This window comes from Salmo trutta, chromosome 14 (genome assembly GCF_901001165.1).
Source record: "Salmo trutta chromosome 14, fSalTru1.1, whole genome shotgun sequence".
In the NCBI taxonomy this organism is placed as follows: domain Eukaryota; kingdom Metazoa; phylum Chordata; class Actinopteri; order Salmoniformes; family Salmonidae; genus Salmo; species Salmo trutta.
This window is the reverse complement of record NC_042970.1, coordinates 75,473,950-75,497,491: the sequence shown is the minus strand read 5'-3', so window position 1 is coordinate 75,497,491 and position 23,542 is coordinate 75,473,950. Positions and strand designations below refer to the sequence as shown.

The 23,542-nt window shown below is 44.5% G+C and overlaps 2 protein-coding genes across 2 annotated transcripts in view; both read left to right on the top strand.

The window, feature by feature from the left end:
- Positions 1-4,341: 4,341 nt before the first annotated feature.
- LOC115147416 (coiled-coil domain-containing protein 130 homolog) lies at positions 4,342-9,594 on the top strand. The gene is made up of 11 exons (XM_029689654.1): positions 4,342-4,407; positions 4,731-4,775; positions 5,356-5,409; positions 5,579-5,661; positions 5,743-5,798; positions 5,920-5,980; positions 6,069-6,211; positions 6,537-6,709; positions 7,452-7,590; positions 7,810-8,002; positions 8,377-9,594. Exons 2-11 carry the CDS (start codon positions 4,773-4,775, stop codon positions 8,750-8,752), a joined length of 1,281 nt encoding a protein of 426 aa, XP_029545514.1. The 5' UTR covers positions 4,342-4,407; positions 4,731-4,772; the 3' UTR covers positions 8,753-9,594.
- Positions 9,595-9,983: 389 nt separating this feature from the next.
- Positions 9,984-23,542, top strand: part of LOC115147874 (uncharacterized) — a 31,402-nt gene continuing 17,843 nt past the window's right edge. The window contains 21 exon segments of the mRNA XM_029690139.1: positions 9,984-10,087; positions 10,328-10,357; positions 12,285-12,323; positions 12,571-12,763; positions 13,594-13,768; positions 13,912-13,982; positions 14,206-14,321; positions 15,115-15,197; positions 15,350-15,437; positions 16,444-16,546; positions 16,694-16,808; positions 17,074-17,189; positions 17,483-17,626; positions 18,085-18,112; positions 18,115-18,287; positions 18,603-18,803; positions 19,074-19,092; positions 19,343-19,458; positions 19,766-19,895; positions 23,165-23,233; positions 23,389-23,518. Of these exon segments, the coding sequence (XP_029545999.1) occupies positions 9,999-10,087; positions 10,328-10,357; positions 12,285-12,323; positions 12,571-12,763; positions 13,594-13,768; positions 13,912-13,982; positions 14,206-14,321; positions 15,115-15,197; positions 15,350-15,437; positions 16,444-16,546; positions 16,694-16,808; positions 17,074-17,189; positions 17,483-17,626; positions 18,085-18,112; positions 18,115-18,287; positions 18,603-18,803; positions 19,074-19,092; positions 19,343-19,458; positions 19,766-19,895; positions 23,165-23,233; positions 23,389-23,518 (2,228 nt within the window). The 5' untranslated portion in view covers positions 9,984-9,998.

The following is a 23,542-nucleotide window of genomic DNA, read 5'->3' as shown; positions in this document are numbered from 1 at the left end:
TACCTCAGTAACAGCTAAGGTGTGATGGTAGGTCTATGTAGTGAAGCACTAGGCCAGGAGAGGAAGAATACCTCAGTAACAGCTAAGGTGTGATGGTAGGTCTACTGTATGTATTGTAGCACTAGGCCAGGAGAGGGAGAATACCTCAGTAACAGCTAAGGTGTGATGGTAGGTCTACTGTATGTAGTGAAGCACTAGGCCAGGAGAGGGAGAATACCTCAGTAACAGCTAAGGTGTGATGGTAGGTCTATGTAGTGAAGCACTAGGCCAGGAGAGGGAGAATACCTCAGTAACAGCTAAGGTGTGATGGTAGGTCTACTGTATGTAGTGTAGCACTATGCCAGGAGAGGGAGAATACCTCAGTAACAACTAAGGTGTGATGGTAGGTCTACTGTATGTAGTGTAGCACTAGGCCACGGGATGGAGAATACCTCAGTAACAGCTAAGGTGTGATGGTAGGTCTATGTAGTGTAGCACTAGGCCAGGAGAGGGAGAATACCTCAGTAACAGCTAAGGCGTGATGGTAGGTCTATGTAGTGAAGCACTAGGCCAGGAGAGGGAGAATACCTCAGTAACAGCTAAGGTGTGATGGTAGGTCTATGTAGTGAAGCACTAGGCCAGGAGAGGGAGAATACCTCAGTAACAGCTAAGGTGTGATGGTAGGTCTATGTAGTGAAGCACTAGGCCAGGGGAGGGAGAATACCTCAGTAACAGCTAAGGTGTGATGGTAGGTATACTGTATGTAGTGTAGCAATAGGCCAGGAGAGGGAGAATATCTCAGTAACAGCTAAGGTGTGATGGTAGGTCTACTGTATGTAGTGTAGCACTAGGCCAGGAGAGGGAGAATACCTCAGTAACAGCTAAGGTGTGATGGTAAGTCTACTGTATGTAGTGTAGCACTAGGCCAGGAGAGGGAGAATACCTCCGTAACAGCTAAGGTGTGATGGTAGGTCTACTGTATGTAGTGAAGCACTAGGCCAGGAGAGGGAGAATACCTCAGTAACAGCTAAGGTGTGATGGTAGGTCTATGTAGTGTAGCACTAGGCCAGGAGAGGGAGAATACCTCAGTAACAGCTAAGGTGTGATGGTAGGTCTACTGTATGTAGTGTAGCACTAGGCCAGGAGAGGGAGAATACCTCCGTAACAGCTAAGGTGTGATGGTAGGTCTACTGTATGTATTGTAGCACTATGCCAGGGGAGGGAGAATACCTCAGTAACAACTAAAGTAAGGCAGAAAATCAGAAGTACGATCAGATACAATCTGATGTAGTTATGTTACTGTCTGGAATCAGTGACGACAGAATTAGGAAGACTTGAGAGGCTTTGGGATTGAACATGTTGACTGTGCAGGAATGTGTAGATGCCCACAGCCACTGAATGGTACATGGTATAGACAGTGACTTAGCCTACAACTCAGAGGGAAAAATGATGTGAGTAAGCATGGTTACAGAAAACCATGTGTCCAATTTTCTATACTGAGAAGGAGCACAGACAACACTCATAGACATTGTCGTCCGCTGGCTGGTGTTTTTTTGCCTTCTGGTATTCAAACAAGCAGCCGAGACATTTGTCAATCAAACCGAGCTGACGCTATGGCCTTCCTGGGCTAAAAGTGATCATTTCCAAATACCCTATGCGAAAGACGAAGTCTAATATACATTTGTTTCATACTATATGCATGATACACCATTGTCTGTATAGGCCTATATGAGTTATTTTTTCCATTCATGACACTGTTGTCAGATTCTTCTCATTCCTCTCTACCTGAGACATCTTTAAATTCCAGACCATATCTTCAAGAGAAATACCAAGGGGATTGTTCTATCACTGTATCCCTCCTCCTCCTTCTCCTCCCTCTTTCTCTCTCCATCTTCATCCTTTTCTCCGGGCGGGAGGTGGAAGGAATGTGTCAGGCCCTTTGCCCTCTCACGCTCCATGTTTTCCGAGAGGATTAACCGGAAGATGAATGTGTATTCCGAGCTTCTTTCTGTATTCTGTCTCTTAGTGCTGATGTCTCACCTGGAGAGAAAGCTCTGAGTTAAACGGCGGTCATCCCGATTCGATATGATGCCTTCATCACAAAAGCATCTAGGATGGCCCGTCACTGCAGTGTCATATCTTTCTTCCTTATACCTAGCCAATGGTTGATGGTGTTACTAATTGTGCACTGTAGTAATGTCTGATAACAATGTTGAGCATTGCTCATTGGCTACCTTGCGTCCAGCCTCTACCTTACGCAACTTATCTACTGTGAAGGTGACTTGTTTATAGGGGATCTACAGACCTTTCAATATCAGATAATGCCACTCTGGATCAGTCTCACTCTGTCAAATCTGAACCATTAACCTCAGAGGAGCATACTTCAAGTGATCTTAGAGCAGCCTTTCTTCCTGCAACTCTACCAGGCTGCTTGGCCCAGGTTCAAAACACCACTGGATCAGGCCCTGTAGGGATCAGTGGAAACACATTTGTTTCAAATCTCTTCTCCTAACGTTTGGTGTAGAGCAGTAAATAAAGATAAACTCTCTTGGAAGGGTTCAGAGTCTGCCTGTCTCTGTCTGATGGGCTTACAGTGTTGTTCGATGGTGCAACAGGCTCTCTAAGCACAGTTCTAGGACCGACTGAGCTAAAGTCCCCCCAACATGGCCTGCTAAGTTAAACCATTAAGGGAGAAAGATGCAAAACTAACCATGACTAGGGGGAACTTCTCCTACTCTGTAAGGGCTTCTACTGGTTTAGGAGAGAGCTATTCCTGAGGTTGCTGTCTGTAAATTCCTGGCAATAGACATATCACTCTCTGAGATGTCCCATTGATAGACTGATAGACCCATTTAGGCCTAGAGGAGGAGGGATCCTTTCTATCAGACTGATAGAATGATAGAGTAATCTAGGCCTAGATCGCGGAGGGATCCACTGGACAGACTGATAGAGTGATAGAGACATGTACTGATGGAGGGATGAAGGGATGGATCCATGGTACTAACAGACTGATAGACAGACAGGTCAGATCGATGTCTCTTCCTGAGCATTGCTGGCTTGTGCATTCCTGGTGGTGGTTGGACCGCGGAGAGGGCTGGTCTCTCTGGGTCAGCCCATATAGGGCTTGTCTGTCTGTGCTGGGCAGGAATGTTAGATGGGAGCAGCGTTCCTGTAATGGGAAGCATTCTAAGGGGATTTATCCACGGAATGTCAAACTCAATGCCACAGAATATCAATCTTCGGAATGCTGTTTACAACGTAAATCTGGATCAGATAGACACCTGCCCCGAGAATCTCTTTCTCTCTATCCCTCCATCTGTCTCCATTCCCCCCTCCATCCACCCTGACCATCTCTTTCTCCATCCATCCTTTTTGAGTCTCGCTCTTTCCCTGATCCCTCCCTCCTTCCACCCACAACATCTCCATCCCCCTCTCACTTTATCCATCCCTCCCTCCCCCCTCTCTCCATCCTTCTTGCTGTATCCCTGATCTCTCCCTTCTCTTCCCTACCCTGCATCCCTCCCTCCAGTCCTAATCACCTGATCCTTGATAGACAGTAGCCCATCATTTTCCCAGACCTCTTCTCTGGCCATGCCTCTTTTCTTCCAATGTAGTCATTGCTTTAATTAAAAAGGAAAACACTGTGAGTGAGGGGCAGATACAAATTGACACAGAAGTCAGTAGCCTAAAAAGCTACTTTTGCCATCTTTTTTGGTGGGGGAAACATTTTCATATTCAGAGATATGTGCAACTCAAAAAAATTATTTCAAAGCTGGAGAGACAGTCCGGTTTAATCATGGTCATGTAAGTAGGGCCTAGGCCTATTTGACATACTGTATTGACCCAAGTCAGACCAAGATCCAGAATATAATGATTATGGAGAGAATGTATTTTCCCACTCTCAGTCATTACCTGCCAGACTGTTTCTTCTCTCTGTTAAGGGAGACACCTGTAGTGGGTATCCCTCATGTCTCTGGCACATCCATCAGATCAAAACTCTAGCTATAACCCCCCTGGCAGACACACACACAGTCTGAGGTTTCTCCAGAATCCAGTGCCATGTGTGAGTAGGCCTATGCTAACTGAGTTATGTTGATATTATCCAGGAGTTTTGACCTGTCTCCTGACTACCCATGTCCCTTCACTTTGATAGACGCTCTGGTTTTCATCATAACAACTTACAACAGAGGAGGGAGGTAAAAAGGTGAATTGTCATAGTTGTGGACTTTTCCAATGGGTCTTGGGGTACAAAAATAAGTATACGAAAATATCTTCACAAAAAGTAGAACTCTTTGTACAAGCACAATTAATCAGAGACGATAAAAAAAAGCAGACCCCAATGTGTGACGTTTCTCACAAAACGGAAGTGACGTTTTTGTGTATGCACTGTTGTCGATTTTGTTCTGCTAGCTAATGCTTTGGAAAACAGTAAGGAACAAGCTACTTTGTGATATCTCAATTGTTTTTCTTCGAAAACAGTTATGTTTCGGTTACAATTCGTGTTAATTATGGGCACACATCTCCTGTTACATTCCTAAAACGTTTGTTTGGCTTATTATTGAAGATGGTAGCGTGAGCTAGTTAGCTATGCTAGCAGTTGTGCTTGCAAATAAGCTATCTTATTTCGATTTTTTTTTTTTTTTTTTTAAAGGTATCTTATTTCGAACGTCTAAGTAAGATGGCTAACTTCAAGGTGTGCAAACATTTGTAAACACAAAAACGAAGCTATGACCCTGTGTTTTCTCCCCTAGGTGACAAAGGCTATCTTCTAGTGCGCTGTACAAGCTAACAACATGGTAAGTTGCCAGGCCACATCAAAATGTGTTAAACACACTAGTAGCTAACATTAGTGTCCTTGTAAAATTAGCTCTTTTAGGATTTGTCCACCACTGGTGGCACCAGGTTTCCTCAGTGAGGAAGCCCCACTGGAGTGGCAGGTAGCCTTGCGGTTAAGAGCGTTCGGCCAGCAACCGAAAGGTCACTGTTTCGAATCCACGAGCCGGCAAGGTGGAACAATCTGCCGTTCTGCCCTTGAGCAAGGCAGTTAACCCCCAACAACAACTGCTCACCGGGTGCCGTGACGAGGATGTCGATTTAAAGGCAGCACCTATCTGATTCAGAAAGGTTGGGTTAAATGACGGAGTTGTACAACTGACTAGTTATTCCCCCTTCCCCTTATCCTTATCCATGTAGAGAAAAGCTGGTGCCACCAGTGGTGGACAAAAGAGCACATTTTCCAAGGACACTGTTAGCTACTAGTGTGTTGAATACTGACTAGGTGTTCCCCCTTTCCCTTATCCATGTAAGAAAACCGAATATGTTACTGTAATGTAACAACGTTCACACTTTCCTCCTTTTCCATGTCTCCTTTCTCAGGGTGAGAGGAAAGGACAAAACCATTACTACCCTCCAGACTTCGACCCACAGAAGGTAAATATGACTACTGACCATCATCACATATAATAATAGATGCGCGGTAGGTTAATGGAGTTAAGAAATCATTCTACACATGAGCCTCTTTTAACCTGTTTTCACTCTGACTCTTTCCCCCCCTTCCATTTTACCCCCCTTCCATTTTCTCCCCCCTCCCTCTCTCTAGCATGGCTCCCTCAATGGTTACCATGGAACCCATGCTCTACGTGAGAGGGCCAGGAAACTGTCCCAGGGTATCCTCATCATCCGGTCAGTAACACAAACACACACATCAAATTTAGTAGTTTGATGGGTTACAGGAAACTGACTCTTGTCTATGTATTTTCACAGGTTTGAGATGCCGTATAATATCTGGTGTGATGGCTGCAAGAATCACATCGGCATGGGTAAGCTCGCTTGCTCGCTCTCTCTTCCATTCTCAGTTTTTCAGAATGTTGCTATACGTTTTCCTTTTTCAGAAATATAATTAATTACAGACATTTCTTATCATACATTTGTGTCACTCAGGTGTACGTTATAACGCTGAGAAGAAGAAAGTGGGGAACTACTACACCACGCCAATCTACAGGTAAGACCAGACACATCTCAATCACACACACACACACTGAAGGCCAATACATACATCTGTGTTGGTTTACCTGTGTGCTCCTCTTCAGGTTCCGGATGAAGTGTCACCTGTGTGTGAACTACATTGAGATGCAGACAGACCCGGCCACCTGTGATTACGTCATCGTGTGCGGTGCGCAGCGGAAGGAGGAGAGATGGGACATGGCTGACAATGAACAGATCCTCACTACAGGTAAGTCATTTCTCCTCGTTGACCTTACGTTCTGTTAGGTGTGTGTGTGTGTGTGTCATCCCTGGCAACTAATGACATTTGACCTCTCAGCGACCTTTTAGTGACCTCTTATTCTTTAATACGTCAAACCCCAAAACACAATGGACTCCAATTCTCTTCCAACAATGACACTATTGATATCAGTTCATTTATTCCTCCATTCCTGTGTCTTGTCTGCTCATTTCTTAGGCCTCATTGTCTTCCCTTTCTCTCTCATGTGCTCTCTTATTTTCTCACCTACTCCTCCCCCCCTTCCCATCCCTGCTCCCTCTGGTTGTCTCCCCAGAGCGTAGTGAGAAGGAGAAGTTAGAGACAGACCCCATGTATAAGCTGGACCATGGTGGTAAGGACAAGGAGAAACTGAGGAAGGCTCTTCCCTCTCTGTCTGAGCTACAGGATCACCAGGCTGGATGGAAGGACGACTTCATACTCAACAGCAAGCTCCGCAGGAAGTTCAGGGTAAATGCACTGCACTGTATTCAGATCATAACTGTTTATTTATTTTATTTAACCAGGTAGGCTAGTTGAGAACAAGTTCTCATTTACAACTGCGACCTGGCCAAGATAAAGCAAAGCAGTGCGACATAAACAACAACACAGAGTTACACATGGAATAAACAAGCGTACAGTCAATAACACAATGGAGAAAAGAAAGTCTATATACAGTGTGTGCAAATGGCGTGAGGAGGTTAGTTAATAAATAGGCCATATTAGCGAAGTAATTACAATTTACAATGCACTCGAGGCCACATTTAGATTCTCTACCCTTCTCCTGAAGTGTACACTTACTTGTTCACCTCCCTCTAGTCTAGCCCATGCCTACACCAATCCAATGCTTTTGCATTTGTGGGGAGTAGTGAACGAGTGCACACTTCAGGAGGAAAGAGAGAGGATTTGGATTCGCCCATGGAATTACTCGGACTCTTTGTCAAATAGTCTTTCCTTGATTCCTTGTATCCTATGTCCTTGCCTCCTTAGAACGCTTTGGAGAAGTAGGTCAGTGTGGGGGGACCTTGGAGGTTTTTCCTCCAGTATGGATTAAAAGGCGGCGAGGATGTGAGAAGCCCCTTGTAAAAGAGATGTAGCTCAATGGGACTCGTGTAAATGGATAGCATGTACGTTGTGTGAATAGGGTGGATAGGTGTAGGTCTGTCTTTAGGGCTACTGCCTAACTGTTCATCTCCACTGATGTAATACGCAGACTGAGAAGAAAGTGATGGCGGAGGAGGAGGAGAAAGACAACGCTGTGAGAAAGAGAACAAATCTGTCCATCCCTCTGCTGCCTGAGAAAGAGGAGGACAAGAAACTAGCAGCACTGCTCACCTACACAGCTCCTGACTGTAAGTGGGCGTGTACACCACACACACACACACACACACACACACACACACACAGAGAGAGAATACTAATGCGCTCTAAACCAGACTCTCAATCACACACTGTTCATACACACTATAACACAGGCAAGTGCACACAAACTGCGCACACACAAACTACACACACACACTACTTTTTCATAAAAGAACACCATGCCTCCTGTCCTCCTCCCCTTCCTCTAGCCTACGATGACAGGCAGAACTACAAGCGAAAGGAGATCTCTAGCCGCTCCTGGTTCAGTTCCCCCACTCTGCCACCAGGTAGCGCTGCAGGCAGCCTACTCCACAAGCTGGGCCTACAGGGGAAAGGTGCTGCTGTGGCCAAAGCCCTGGGTCCCCAAGCCTCCTCCCCTAACCCACACAGTCTCATAAGGAGGTATGTCAATGAATGGGTGAATTAGAATTTCCCCATTAGCTGATGCCGACGATGACAGATAATCTTCCTTGGGCCCAACACACAACTAAATAGACTTCACAGTCAAAAGACTTTACAGTTTGCATGAATGTTAGTGGATCTGTCAACATCATAAAGTATGAATCAGTTTTCCCTTCTAGATCATAATGAATAAGATTACATGGACAGGAGGGACCTGACCCAAGATCAGTACTCCTACTCTGAAATGCTTTGTGAAAACAGGCCCAGTAATGTTCATGTAACCTAAGCCATCTTTTTGTTGTGATAACCTGTTGCAGTGGGTTCACCATATTTGCTACACAGTTGATTGATAGTGTGTGTGTGGTTATCCACAGGAGGACCGAGGGCTCTGGGAACAAACCAGAGGCCTGCGCTACAGTCACACGCAGGAAATCAGACCCAGGAACCAATGATCTAGGATACAGTCTCTCGCCGGAGGGGAAGGAGTTAGACGTTGCACAAACACAAAGGACTGGGGGTACAGATTTGGGAGTTGCACAGCCCGAGCAGGGACAGGAAATGGTTGAAACTCACATGAGATCTCTGGAGATGCAGATTCTTAACACCACCACAGAAGAAGAGGACAGAGGACGATCGAAAGGAGAGGATTGTGGGACAGTGCTGGAGGACCATGACAGTAGTTGCTCTGGGGTGTTGAGGACGTCACTGGTTGCAGACTACAGTGACTCCGACTCAGACCCCGGGGTGTAGGGTGAAGTTTCCCCTAGACACTGATCTTGAGTCAGTTTTGACTTTCCTCCACTAATGGTTAAGGTTGGGGGAGGGGAATCTGTACCTACGGTAAACATCACCCTGAAGCCAGACCTAGGAGTATGAGGATGGACTGTTGACTTTGTGTTAGAGAAACAAGACCTTTAGCCTGGTTGAAACAGACTGAATGCTGAGCTCAATATGCTTGGAAAGTGATGTCATTGAACCCCCTGCAGTGTTTGCTTGCAAAAGAGATTTTGCAGTGGCTAATTAACAGTACATTTGTGAATTGTTTTGCCCCATAGTTAGCTGAAATGATAAGCTAGCCTGCTAGAATTGTTTAGTTAGCAATTACTGCTACACTATTTTGCTAGGTACAGTAGCGCTTCTGTTTCAATAGAATGTATTCAAAATGACTAGGTTGTCTCCAGTTTGGTTTATATTTTCCCATTGTGATGCGCATCCATGTGTACCCACTTTCTATGTGTATTTAAACAATGGTGAGCCCTGCATTCAGTCTGGTGTAAACAGGCTACAAGTCAGTGTGCTCTATGGCCAAAATGTGTGTGACTGGGACTGAAGGTACAGTATGTATTAACAACACAAAGTGTGTGACAACAGAATTTTTTCACCATAAATAACCATGGACGAGAAGTTATTTTCCAGTTTTATTGATTTGTGTAAAGTTGTGTATTATACAGATTGGAGTGATTTATGCGAATGTCATTGAAGACCGTTGTCCTCTGATATGCAATGTATGTCCACGCTGCTCCTGGAAATACATGTACATTTAATTTAATCTGATAAATATCCGGTCCTTTACAGGTCTCGCTGTAAATCAATGTCGCTTTTGTATTTTCTTTATAGAAACTATAAGCCATGATCAAGATAACTTAGACAATAATGCGCAGCTGTGGATCCCAGTGATGTATGATTCATATTGGAAATGTCAAATGTTCTCTGTCTTTGCTACACACACACACACACACACACACACAGAGGAGGCATACTTTTTGGGGTATGTTACAGGATTACAAAAGCAACTGACCTCTTCGCATATGTGAAGCTTAGCTGCATTTGGTTAGCAATTGTATTCACCAATGAAAAAAAGGGATGGTATTGCTTGAATATAGTCTGCCAAAATAGCGCAGTCTTTGGGGGCTGGGCTCTGGGGGGGGGTGTTTGTCTCTGTGTGAAAGAGTTCTGTCCCCAGTGTCATGAGAGTTTATTTCCATACACTCTCAGAATGGCGGCGGGAACACTGCTCCACATTTTGTTGCTCTGCGTTTTCTGTAGCTGTTGCGCCCAAATATTCAACAACCCACACCGAGAACGGTAAGGTTTCCTTTCTCAACTTTTCATTTTGCTGCCGTAGAGCGTACTAAGTTTTTGCTCTCTACTAAAAGCGCTATTTCTTAAACTTGACTGCTGACAGACACGATTTCTTGGGGATGTATATTACACAGTGGGCTAATCAAAATACTCAAATAGTTATTTTTTACTTGCTTCTGGGCTGTTTTAAACTGTACTCCCTGACTTATACATTTTTAACAGATGTATTTCTCAACTTCTTAGGATGCGACTGGGTTCATGGAGTCGCCGCCGGTAGGGTCTATGATTATTATCTCTAAAATTCATATTCTATTCATTCTAATTCAGCCCAAATCTAAATATTCACTATATTCCTAATTCACAATAACACGTAACTGCAATATGTAATCATAATGATCAATAATGTATTATTAGTAATATCAGTCAAAGAACAATTGCAGTTCTCTGAAATGTATACAACACTCAATGTGCCCATTCAGATTTGAATATATGGACCAAGACATGTATACTGCTCAAAAAAATAAAGGGAACACTTAAACAACACATCCTAGATCTGAATGAAAGAAATAATCTTATTAATTAAATACTTTATTATTTACATAGTTGAATGTGCTGACAACAAAATCACACAAAAATAATCAATGGAAATCCAATTTAACAACCCATAGAGGTCTGGATTTGGAGTCACACTCAAAATTAAAGTGGAAAACCACACTACAGGCTGATCCAACTTTGATGTAATGTACTTAAAACAAGTCAAAATGAGGCTCAGTAGTGTGTGTGGCCTCCACGTGCCTGTATGACCTCCCTACAACGCCTGAGCATGCTCCTGAGGAGGTGGCGGATGGTCTCCTGAGGGATCTCCTCGCAGACCTGGACTAAAGCATCCGCCAACTCCTGGACAGTCTGTGGTGCAACGTGGCGTTGGTGGATGGAGCGAGACATGATGTCCCAGATGTGCTCAATTGGATTCAGGTCTGGGGAACGGGCGGGCCAGTCCATAGCATCAATGCCTTCCTCTTGCAGGAACTGCTGACACACTCCAGCCACATGAGGTCTAGCATTGTCTTGCATTAGGAGGAACCCAGGGCCAACCGCACCAGCATATGGTCTCACAAGGGGTCTGAGGATCTCATCTCGGTACCTAATGGCAGTCAGGCTACCTCTGGCGAGCACATGGAGGGCTGTGCGGCCCCCCAAAGAAATGCCACCCCACACCATGACTGACCCACCGCCAAACCGGTCATGCTGGAGGATGTTGCAGGCAGCAGAACGTTCTCCACGGCGTCTCCAGACTCTGTCACGTCTGTCACGTGCTCAGTGTGAACCTGCTTTCATCTGTGAAGAGCACAGGGCGCCCATGGCGAATTTGCCAATGTTGGTGTTCTCTGGCAAATGCCAAACGTCCTGCACGGTGTTGGGCTGTAAGCACAACCCCCACCTGTGGACGTCGGGCCCTCATACCACCCTCATGGATTCTGTTTCTGACCGTTTGAGCAGACACATGCACATTTGTGGCCTGCTGGAGGTCATTTTGCAGGGCTCTGGCAGTGCTTCTCCTGCTCCTCCTTGCACAAAGGCGGAGGTAGCGGTCCTGCTGCTGGGTTGTTGCCCTCCTACGGCCTCCTCCACGTCTCCTGATGTACTGGCCTGTCTCCTGGTAGCGCCTCCATGCTCTGGACACTACGCTGACAGACACAGCAAACCTTCTTGCCACAGCTCGCATTGATGTGCCATCCTGGATGAGCTGCACTACCTGAGCCACTTGTGTGGGTTGTAGACTCCGTCTCATGCTACCACTAGAGTGAAAGCACCGCCAGCATTCAAAAGTGACCAAAACATCAGCCAGGAAGCATAGGAACTGAGAAGTGGTCTGTGGTCTCCACCTGCAGAACCACTCCTTTATTGGGGGTGTCTTGCTAATTGCCTATAATTTCCACCTGTTGTCTATTCCATTTGCACAGCAGCATGTGAAATGTATTGTCAATCAGTGTTGCTTCCTAAGTGGACAGTTTGATTTCACAGAAGTGTGATTGACTTGGAGTTACATTGTGCTGTTTAAGTGTTCCCTTTATTTTTTTGAGCAGTGTGTTTTGGTCTTCATCAGTAAGTACAGAATCTTCTCTACCTTGTTGAACCTCCATGTCGCACTACCAAATGTTGGCATTAAAGGAAAAAACAATGCTTCATTTATTTACAGTAAAACAAATCCAAAAGACCACACCAGTCTGGAACCAAGGTACAGTGTTTCCAAAAGTATCCAGATAAACACAGAAGGCACTCCTTTCAGTTACTAAAATACTACTCTGCTGTATGCATGTTAATGTTTGGCAAATGGGTAATATTTTAAAAGAGAAAAGTTAACTTCTCACTCTCTCTTCCTCTCCCTCCTCAATCCTCTCCCTGTTCTCCCTCTCATCCCTTCTCCTCTCTCTTGTCCCCCCTCCCTCACCTCCTCTCTTCCCCCCTCCCATCCCTCGCCCCAGGTTTATCCTCCTAGCCCCTAACATTCTGAGAACAGACAGTGAGGAGTCTATCTATTTAGAGTCCCATGGCCTCGACAGCCCTGTCACCATCACTATAACAGTCCATAACTACCCGGAGAGGAGGTACCGGCTCCTGCAGGACACTGTCACACTCGGCCCGGCGAACAGCTACCACACCCTCAAGATCATAAAGGTGATTCAGTTCAATTCACTACACCCTCAAGATCATACAGGTGATTCCTTTAGATTCAGTTCAATTCACCACAGCCTCAAGATCATACAGGTGATTCCTTTAGATTCAGTTCAATTCACCACACCCTCAAGATCATACAGGTGATTCCTTTAGATTCAGTTCAATTCACCACACCCTCAAGATCATATAGGTGATTCCTTTAGATTCAGTTCAATTCACCACACCCTCAAGATCATACAGGTGATTCCTTTAGATTCAGTTCAATTCACCACACCCTCAAGATCATAAAGGTGATTCAGTTCAATTCACTACACCCTCAAGATCATACAGGTGATTCCTTTAGATTCAGTTCAATTCACCACAGCCTCAAGATCATACAGGTGATTCCTTTAGATTCAGTTCAATTCACCACACCCTCAAGATCATACAGGTGATTCCATTAGATTCAGTTCAATTCACCACACGCTCAAGATCATATAGGTGATTCCTTTAGATTCAGTTAAATTCACCACACGCTCAAGATCATACAGGTGATTCCTTTAGATTCAGTTCAATTCACCACACCCTGAAGATCATACAGGTGATTCCTTTAGATTCAGTTCAATTCACCACAGCCTCAAGACCATACAGGTGATTCCATTAGATTCAGTTCAATTCACCACAGCCTCAAGACCATAGAGGTGATTAAGACTTGTCATGAGTATGTACGTCCCCCTTATAATGCCTTATTATACTGTCTTAATGATCCAGAATAAATAACTGCCATTTTGACTGAACCTCCAAGACATTATAAAGGCTAATATCTGCTTATAAAATCCTTCCCCTCCCAGCTCCCTTCAGAGCATCTGGACAAGGGGAATGAGGAGTCCTCCAGGAACCAGTATGTGTATGTGAAAGCAGAGTTTGGGGGCTACCACGTAGCTGAACAGGTGGTCATGGTCTCCTTCCACTCTGGATACATCTTCATCCAGACAGACAAGCCCCTCTACAAACCTGGAGACACTGGTGAGGGGGATGAGGGAGAGAGGGAGAGAGGGAGAGAGAAAGTGTTCTCAATGACATGTTAGGTTCATGTGAATGATGAAAGGCGTCTCTCTCTTTATTTGTCTGTCTGATCTCTCCCCTGCTCTCTGTCTCTCTCTCTGCAGTACTATGCAGGGCCTTTGTGTCTACACCTACCTTCCAGGCCTTCAACAGCTCCATCACCATTGGATTCCAGGTAGCTAAAAGTTCATCACATGCCCATTAGCCTACATGTCTTAAATTATATAAAGTAACACTTTATTATGTTTTAGAAATAAAATATTGCATACGATTTAAGGTGTGTGTGTGTGTGTGTGTGTGTGTGTGTGTGTGTGTGTGTGTGTGTGTGTGTGTGTGTGTGTGTGTGTGTGTGTGTGTGTGTGTGTGTGTGTGTGTGTGTGTGTGTGTGTGTGTGTCAGAATTCAGACGGCGTCGTAGTGAAACAGATCTCCAGGACCAGAGCCAATAATGGAATCTTTGCTGATACTCACGTTCTACCTGACATAGTCAAGAACATCATGAAGTTTCTAGAATGGTATGAGGATTCTAGCCTGGTATGAGGATTCTAGCCTGGTATGAGGATTCTAGCCTGGTATGAGGATTCTAGTCTGGTATGAGGATTCTAGCCTGGTATGAGGATTCTAGCCTGGTATGAGGATTCTAGCCTGGTATGAGGATTCTAGCCTGGTATGAGGATTCTAGTCTGGTATGAGGATTCTAGCCTGGTATGAGGATTCTAGAATGGTATGAGGATTCTAGCCTGGTATGAGGATTCTAGCCTGGTATGAGGATTCTAGTCTGGTATGAGGATTCTAGAATGGTATGAGGATTCTAGCCTGGTATGAGGATTCTAGCCTGGTATGAGGATTCTAGCCTGGTATGAGGATTCTAGTCTGGTATGAGGATTCTAGCCTGGTATGAGGATTCTAGAATGGTATGAGGATTCTAGCCTGGTATGAGGATTCTAGCCTGGTATGAGGATTCTAGCCTGGTATGAGGATTCTAGCCTGGTATGAGGATTCTAGAATGGTATGAGGATTCTAGCCTGGTATGAGGATTCTAGCCTGGTATGAGGATTCTAGCCTGGTATGAGGATTCTAGTCTGGTTTTCAAATATGTAACACTTTGCTTTATAAATCATTATGCCGCCTGGTCATAATGCTCTATGAATTTAGTCATTATGAGCAGTTATAACTCATAAGCCGTTATAAATGTGTTTGGAATACTGTATGAAGAGGATGTTCATACAAAGTGTTACCACTATCCTACTGCCGTTTACTAATGCTAATACGTATGTGTGTGTGTGTGTTTGTGTGTGTCTGTCATAGTGAGGGAACGTGGAAGATCATTGCAAAATTTGACAACTGGCAACAGAACAAATTCAGTAGTGAGTTTGAGGTGAAGAAATACGGTAGGTTGAAGAGCTTTGTAAATATATGTGTGTGCGTGCACGTGCCTGTATGTCATTCAACGTGGTTCCCTCCATATTCTTATCCATATTATTAATTGTTGAGCTAAAGCCTGGGCAGAAGCTTGGGGAGCTAACACGATGCTCTGTTGCAGTGCTGCCTGCTTTCAATGTCACACTGACTCCCAAGAAACCCTTCCTTAGTCTGGATGATACTGAGCTTGTGGTGGAGATCACAGCCAGGTTAGTAACACTAATGTAAACCTACTGTATTGCTTATTAATGTGTTATGTATGGCTTATGAAACCCTTATGTAGGTACCCTTCAGACAAAGTGTTACTAATGCCGGGTTCATGACATTTCGGATACTCGGCACCTCAGAGTTAAAATGAACCTAAGTTATTTGCGAAGAGCTTCCTATTGGTTGATTCTGATACTTCCCAAGTGGGAAACTGTTAAAGGAATTTTATATCTTGATGATAATAATCAATAATCAATTCGCCTTGACTAATGCCCAAGGTTTGTAAGACAATGGGTTAAATAATTAGGCAAGGACTCAGCTTTCTGCAAAAGGTTTCTGTAGCTTTATTCAGAGAACGTTCTGCCGTCAGGATAACAAAACAGTCATTATATAGTTCTTGCTTACTTACGCACATGCATTTACACACAAACTGTTGGTGACCTGCAACCCCCATTGACTTCACACACTGTTTATCACTATCTAGCTCAGCCTGTTCCTTTCCCTCAAGGTTAGGAACCCTTTGAAGTTTTACTCCCTTTACCATCTGTCCCCTGCTCTCTATACTAATTGCATACACACATTTCTCTCCCTCTCCAGTGGTTCCTGGACTTTCTGGAACTAATCAGACCAATCGATCACTACATTGATCATTACATTGATTATTCATTAACCATGCTGTATGACTAATAATTCATCATGGTTTATTGATTCATTTACCTCTATTAAAAAATTCTCTTATCAGAAACTCAGGTATCATCGTTCTACAACGAGTAAGCAAGTCGGAAATGTCAGTTTCCTGACAGGAGGTGAAAGCGGCATTAACACTGTAATAATAGTTGTGATAATGGATAATTGTAAAAATAGCTCACCCATCATAGAACGACTGTTGACTCTAGCTCTATGGTAACAGCTGCCTGTTTGGTGAGGCCGTTCTAGTAATTGTATTTCTATGGTCACAGCTACCTGTATGGTGAGGCCATTCTAGTAATTGTATTTCTTTGGTCACAGATACCTGTATGGTGAAGATGTCCAGGGAACGGCCTACGTGATGTTTGGGGTGGAGGTGAACAAGGAGAAGAGGAGGTTACCGTCGGTCAAGCAGGTCACCAATGTGAGTACTGGTAGTACACTACATTATGAAGTGCTAGACCCTTTCCACAACTTAAAGTCATACACACCTCACACATCAAAGGAAGATCAATTCAGCGTAAAGTGTAAACATACAACAACAACTGCCATTTTCCTTCCTTCATTTCAGCTGCAGCAAGGCACCGCTACATTGACCATGGCGGAGATCAGAAAGGCCTACCCCGACCTCAGCTCCCTGGTTGGAAGCTCTGTTTACGTCAAGGCCTCAGTGCTGACCAAATCAGGTAAGGTCAATAAAGTTTTATTGAGTTTAATTAAATTACAATGGACCTTCAAATGAAAAAGGTCAGATGCAGGCTATCCAAAACCTGATGACTCATGTTAGCTTCCCAAGCTAATGCCTAGGTTAGAACCCAGTCGATCAAACTATGGTAGGATTGATTTAAAACCTTGCTTGAGACCTAAAGACTTGTGGTAGCTCCCCAAGCTAATGCCTAAACTTTGACTCAGCGGGCTAACACAGTCTTGTATCTTTCTACTCCTCTACAGGCAGTGACCTGGTGGAGGCAGAGAAGTCTGGTATTAAGATAGTGGAGTCCCCTTACGTCCTCTCCTTCATAGACACACCAAAGTACTACAAGCCTGGCTTGCCCTTCGACATCATGGTATCTCACAACATCAACTCCTGATAGACAGAAAGGATCAACCTTATTTGAATGAATTATAAGTCGTTGGAGATAAGAGCCATAGAGATGCAATATAATAATATCATTCTGAGATAAGAGAATCAGGTTCAGATCCAGGGATAAAGTGTTTATATCTCTAACAGGTTCCTCTAACTAGCCTCGTTCTACCATCCTCATCTCACAAGCTTACATTCTGTTAAAAGAAACGACAGCGCAGTGGTCAGGATGGTGGATCAGGTTACCTTCTAACGGGTTCTAACGGTGTTCTTCAGATCCAGGTGAGTTTCCAGGATGGTTCCCCGGCTCATAACGTCCCGGTCCAGGTGAGCCACCTGGCCAAACCAATCGCCAGCCACCTTGGCACCATCAGGACCGCCATCAACATGCCTGCTGAGCTACGCCCTCAGATCATCACTGTGAGTACCGCTAACAGGGCTTATAACTAGCTATAACCTGTTATAACCTGCTATAACCACCCTCACTAGAGCGAATGGTGCTTATAACCAGCTATAAGTGCTTATAACCAGTTATAATAACATGCTTACTGAGATACACCCGCAGACCATCACTGTAAGTACCCCTAACAGGGCTTATAACCAGCTATAACCTGCTATAACCTTCTATAATCACACTCAGTAGAGCTAATGGTGCTTATAATCAAGTATAACCAGCTATATCCACCCTCAGTAATGCCCTAAGCAGTTATAACAACTATCGGTTCTTAGTGTTCATAAGCAAAACTTGGCTGTCTGTTTCTGTGTACCTGTGTGTGTGGCCATGTATGTGTGTACGTGTGTGTATCTGTGTATGGCGGTGCGAGCATGTGTGTGTGTCTTTGTTATCATGTGTGTGTCTGTAAATTCTAAACACACAGGCTGAGACCAAACAGACGGGCCTACAGCCAGACAGCAGATGACCCTTCACCCCTACACACCCTTTGACCGGCAGAGACAGAACTACCTGTATATCTCCACTGGGACCACCACAGTCTCTCTGGGGCAGAGCCTTGGCCTCAGTCTACACATCAACACTGCCGACAAGGCCCACAGGGAACTCATCACTCACCTCACATACCTGGTGAGTGGATATAGTAGAATGGAGTAGCATACAACTGAATTGAACAGCTGGTGAGTGGATATAGTAGAATGGAGTAGCATACAATTGAATTGAACAGCTGGTGAGTGCAAACTGAAGTGGTCCAGATTTTTTACAATCCAAAATGAAGTATTTTCAAGATACCCCTGTATATTTATATTTTCTACCATGTGGTGGTACCGTATATAGCTTACACATTTACATAGTTGTAGCTCTGTCTTCAAAATGTACCTTTGTCTGTCACCAAAGGAAATATTTTGTGAAAAAAATGAAGTGTGTCTGAAACTCCTCCTACAGGTGTTGAACAAGGGCAAAATCATCGTTGCCAAGAGACTAGAGGTCGGAGGTCAGGACATGACCAACGTTCTTTTGACCGTTACCACGGAGATGATGCCCTCATTTCGCGTTGTGGCATTCTACATGCTGCCGTGGGCGGGGACTTCGGAGGTGGTGGCTGATTCTGTGTGGGTGGATGTGGAGGATGCCTGTGTTGGGACGGTGAGTGGACTGGACAACCCAGGATATGTTTAATGTTCAAATACAACCTTAATTCCTTCCTTGATACCTTCCCTCCTGCTTTGACATAATCACTGATTAGTGTTGATTGTACAGACGAAAGCAAACTGTCATGTTTGGACAAAGTCATATTTTCTTTGTCCTCTCTCCTATATCCTTCAGTACAGTTGGTTTGGAAGGACCTGATTGGTTACGTCATGGTGATGACAGACCTATGGCGTGTTAGATGAACCAATCCAAACCCCCCCCCAGCTGGCTCCAGGCCCCCAGAGTACAGTACTACCACCCAGGGAAAGGGTTCAACCACCAGCTTCTCATGTTCCACTATCTTTCCTCTCATTTCAATTTAATTCAATTCAAATGGCTTTATTGTCATGGGGAAACATATGATTACATTGCCAAAGCAAGTGAAATAGATAACAAGCAAAAGTGAAATAAACAATACAAATTAACAGTAAACATTACACTCACAGAAGTTCCAAATGAATAAAGACATTTCAAATATCATTGTCCCCCCCCAGTTGAGTGTTGGTCCAGCTGGCTCCAGGCCCTCAGAGTACTACCACCCATGGTCAGTCTGGTGGTGGTGGACAACGCTGTGTTCCTGCTCAACAGACAGAGGCTCACACAGAGGAAGGTGAGGGAGACTGTGTGGGTCTGTGGAAATCAATAGACAGAGACACAGAGAGGAGAGTAATGGGTACAGTGGAGGGGTCAGTCGATTAGCCAATCATCTGAAGTTACCATCTGGATAACACACCTCTGACCCCTTTCCTCTGACCCCTCTCCTCTGACCCCTCTCCTCTGACTCCCCTGACCCCTCTCCTCTGACTCCCCTGACCCCTCTCCTCTGACCCCTCTCCTCTGACCCCTCTCCTCTGACCCCTCTCCTCTGACCCCTCTCCTCTGACTCCTCTCCTCTGACTCCTCTGTGCCCCCGTCAGATCTGGCAGGTGGTGGAGGGGGGGGACATAGGCTGTACCCATGGTGGGGGCAGCAACAGCATGGGTGTCTTCACTGACGCTGGACTACTGTTTTACTCCAACACTGGTGGAGCCACCTCTTCTAGACAAGGTAGCACACAACGCAGGCGCACAGACAGACAGACAGACAGACAGACAGACAGACAGACAGACAGACAGACAGACAGACAGACAGACAGACAGACAGACAGACAGACAGACAGACAGAGCCACCTTCTTCTGGTTAATGTGAGGAAAGAGGGTAACATCAGTCCTCTAATGGTTAATATGAGGAAAGAGGGTAACATCAGTCCTCTTCTGGTTAATATGAGGAAAGAGGGTAACATCAGTCCTCTAATGGTTAATGTGAGGAAAGAGGGTAACATCAGTCCTCTAATGGTTCATGTGAGGAAAGAGGGTAACATCAGTCCTATAATGGTTAATATGAGGAAAGAGGGTAACATCAGTCCTCTAATGGTTAATATGAGGAAAGAGGGTAACATTAGTCCTCTAATGGTTAATGTGAGGAAAGAGGGTAACATCAGTCCTCTAATGGTTAATGTGAGGAAAGAGGGTAACATCAGTCCTCTAATGGTTAATATGAGGAAAGAGGGTAACATCAGTCCTCTAATGGTTAATATGAGGAAAGAGGGTAACATCAGTCCTCTAATGGTTAATATGAGGAAAGAGGGTAACATCAGTCCTCTAATGGTTAATATGAGGAAAGAGGGTAACATCAGTCCTCTAATGGTTAATATGAGGAAAGAGGGTAACATCAGTCCTCTAATGGTTAATATGAGGAAAGAGGGTAACATCAGTCCTCTAATGGTTAATATGAGGAAAGAGGGTAACATCAGTCCACTAATGGTTAATATGAGGAAAGAGGGTAACATCAGTCCTCTAATGGTTAATATGAGGAAAGAGGGTAACATCAGTCCTCTAATGGTTAATGTGAGGAAAGAGGGTAACATCAGTCCTATAATGGTTAATATGAGGAAAGAGGGTAACATCAGTCCTCTAATGGTTAATATGAGGAAAGAGGGTAACATCAGTCCTCTAATGGTTAATATGAGGAAAGAGGGTAACATCAGTCCACTAATGGTTAATATGAGGAAAGAGGGTAACATCAGTCCTATAATGGTTAATATGAGGAAAGAGGGTAACATCAGTCCTATAATGGTTAATATGAGGAAAGAGGGTAACATCAGTCCTATAATGGTTAATATGAGGAAAGAGGGTAACATCAGTCCTATAATGGTTAATATGAGGAAAGAGGGTAACATCAGTCCTCTAATGGTTAATGTGAGGAAAGAGGGTAACATCAGTCCTATAATGGTTAATATGAGGAAAGAGGGTAACATCAGTCCTATAATGGTTAATATGAGGAAAGAGGGTAACATCAGTCCTATAATGGTTAATATGAGGAAAGAGGGCAACATCAGTCCTCTAATGGTTAATATGAGGAAAGAGGGTAACATCAGTCCACTAATGGTTAATATGAGGAAAGAGGGTAACATCAGTCCTCTAATGGTTAATATGAGGAAAGAGGGTAACATCAGTCCTCTAATGGTTAATATGAGGAAAGAGGGTAACATCAGTCCTCTAATGGTTAATATGAGGAAAGAGGGTAACATCAGTCCTATAATGGTTAATGTGAGGAAAGAGGGTAACATTAGTCCTCTAATGGTTAATATGAGGAAAGAGGGTAACATCAGTCCTCTAATGGTTAATATGAGGAAAGAGGGTAACATCAGTCCTCTAATGGTTAATATGAGGAAAGAGGGTAACATCAGTCCTCTAATGGTTAATATGAGGAAAGAGGGTAACATCAGTCCTATAATGGTTAATGTGAGGAAAGAGGGTAACATCAGTCCTCTAATGGTTAATGTGAGGAAAGAGGGTAACATTAGTCCTCTAATGGCATAGCAGTCAGACGTCCTTTGTCCTCGTCTTGTCGTGTCCCGTGTATATATATATTTACATCTTTCCGTTATCTGCCCGAGGGAGTTATCCAACTGGCCCCTCGGTCTGTCGGCCAATTTTCTTGGGCCACTATAACTATAACTATTTTGCCAATTGGATTGGTCCCCTCTACCACGCGGAACCCCACTAATCTACCGACGGAAACGCACGAGGTGGCTAATAACAGACCATCTTCTGCCAACTTTCTACCCATGGCCCGGCTAGCTGTCTGAATCACCGTGACCGCAACCGACCTCACTACTCACTGGACCCTTTTGATCACTTGGCTAAGCATGCCTCTCCTTAATGTCAATATGCCTTGTCCATTGCTGTTCTGGTTAGTGTTTATTGGCTTATTTCACCGTAGAGCCTCTAGCCCTGCTCATTATACCTTATCCAACCTTTCAGTTCCGCCACCCACTCATGCTATGACATCACCTGGTTTCAATGATGTTTCTAGAGACAATATCTCTCTCATCATCACTCAATGCCTAGGTTTACCTCCACTGTATTCACATCCTACCGTACCTTTGTCTGTACATTATACTTTGAAGCTATTTTATCGCCCCAAGAAACCTGCTCCTTTTACTCTCTGTTCCGGACGTCCTAGACGACCAATTCTCATAGCTTTTACCCGTACCCTTATCCTACTCCTCCTCTGTTCCTCTGGTGATGTAGAGGTGAATCCAGGCCCTGTAGTGCCTAGCTCTACTCCTATTCCCCAGGTGCTCTCTTTTGATGACTTCTGTAACCGTAATAGCCTTGGTTTCATGCATGTTAACATTAGAAGCCTCCTCCCTAAGTTTGTTTTATTCACTGCTTTAGCACACTCTGCCAACCCGGATGTCCTAGCCGTGTCTGAATCCTGGCTTAGGAAGACCACCAAAAACTCTGAAATCTCCATCCCTAACTACAACATTTTCAGACAAGATAGAACAGCCAAAGGGGGCGGTGTTGCAATCTACTGCAGAGATAGCCTGCAGAGTTCTGTCCTACTATCCAGGTCTGTACCCAAACAATTTGAACTTCTACTTTTAAAAATCCACCTCTCTAAAAACAAGTCTCTCACCGTTGCCGCCTGCTATAGACCACCCTCTGCCCCCAGCTGTGCTCTGGACACCATATGTGAACTGATTGCCCCCCATTTATCTTCAGAGCTCGTGCTGCTAGGTGACCTAAACTGGGACATGCTTAACACCCCAGCCATCCTACAATCTAAGCTTGATGCCCTCAATCTCACACAAATTATCAATGAACCTACCAGGTACCACCCCTACCAGGAGTCTCCCAATCATAAGTTTGAGTAAGACAGACCAGTGGGCTTGTACAGACATCTGTGTTTCTTGGTTTGTAGAACAGTTTAATTTCGTTGTTTGCCATTCCTGTGTTTCCCTCCCCTCCCTTCCATCTCTTCTGCAGGTATGCAGTGCCCAGGGAGGTCCAGAAGGAGGCGCTCTGCTGAGATGTTGCAACGCAGAACTCAACTGGGTCAGTGACAGAAAAAGTGCTATGTTCATTTTTGGTTGATGTATGGAATGATTCATTGATTGAGTGGGGGACTGATTTATTGACGGATAGGTGGATCGATGGATTGATTGATAGATTGATGGTTCTGAGCTCTCTCCCTTCCCCTCTCCCTACAGAGAACCACTACAGAGAGAAGCTGTTGCATCAGTGTTGTAAGGATGGCCTGAGAGAGATCCCTATGCCTTACTCCTGCACCCGACGCTCCCTCTACATCACTGAGGGATGGGAATGCATCAAGGCCTTCAGGTACTGAGTTGAGTTCAATTGAGC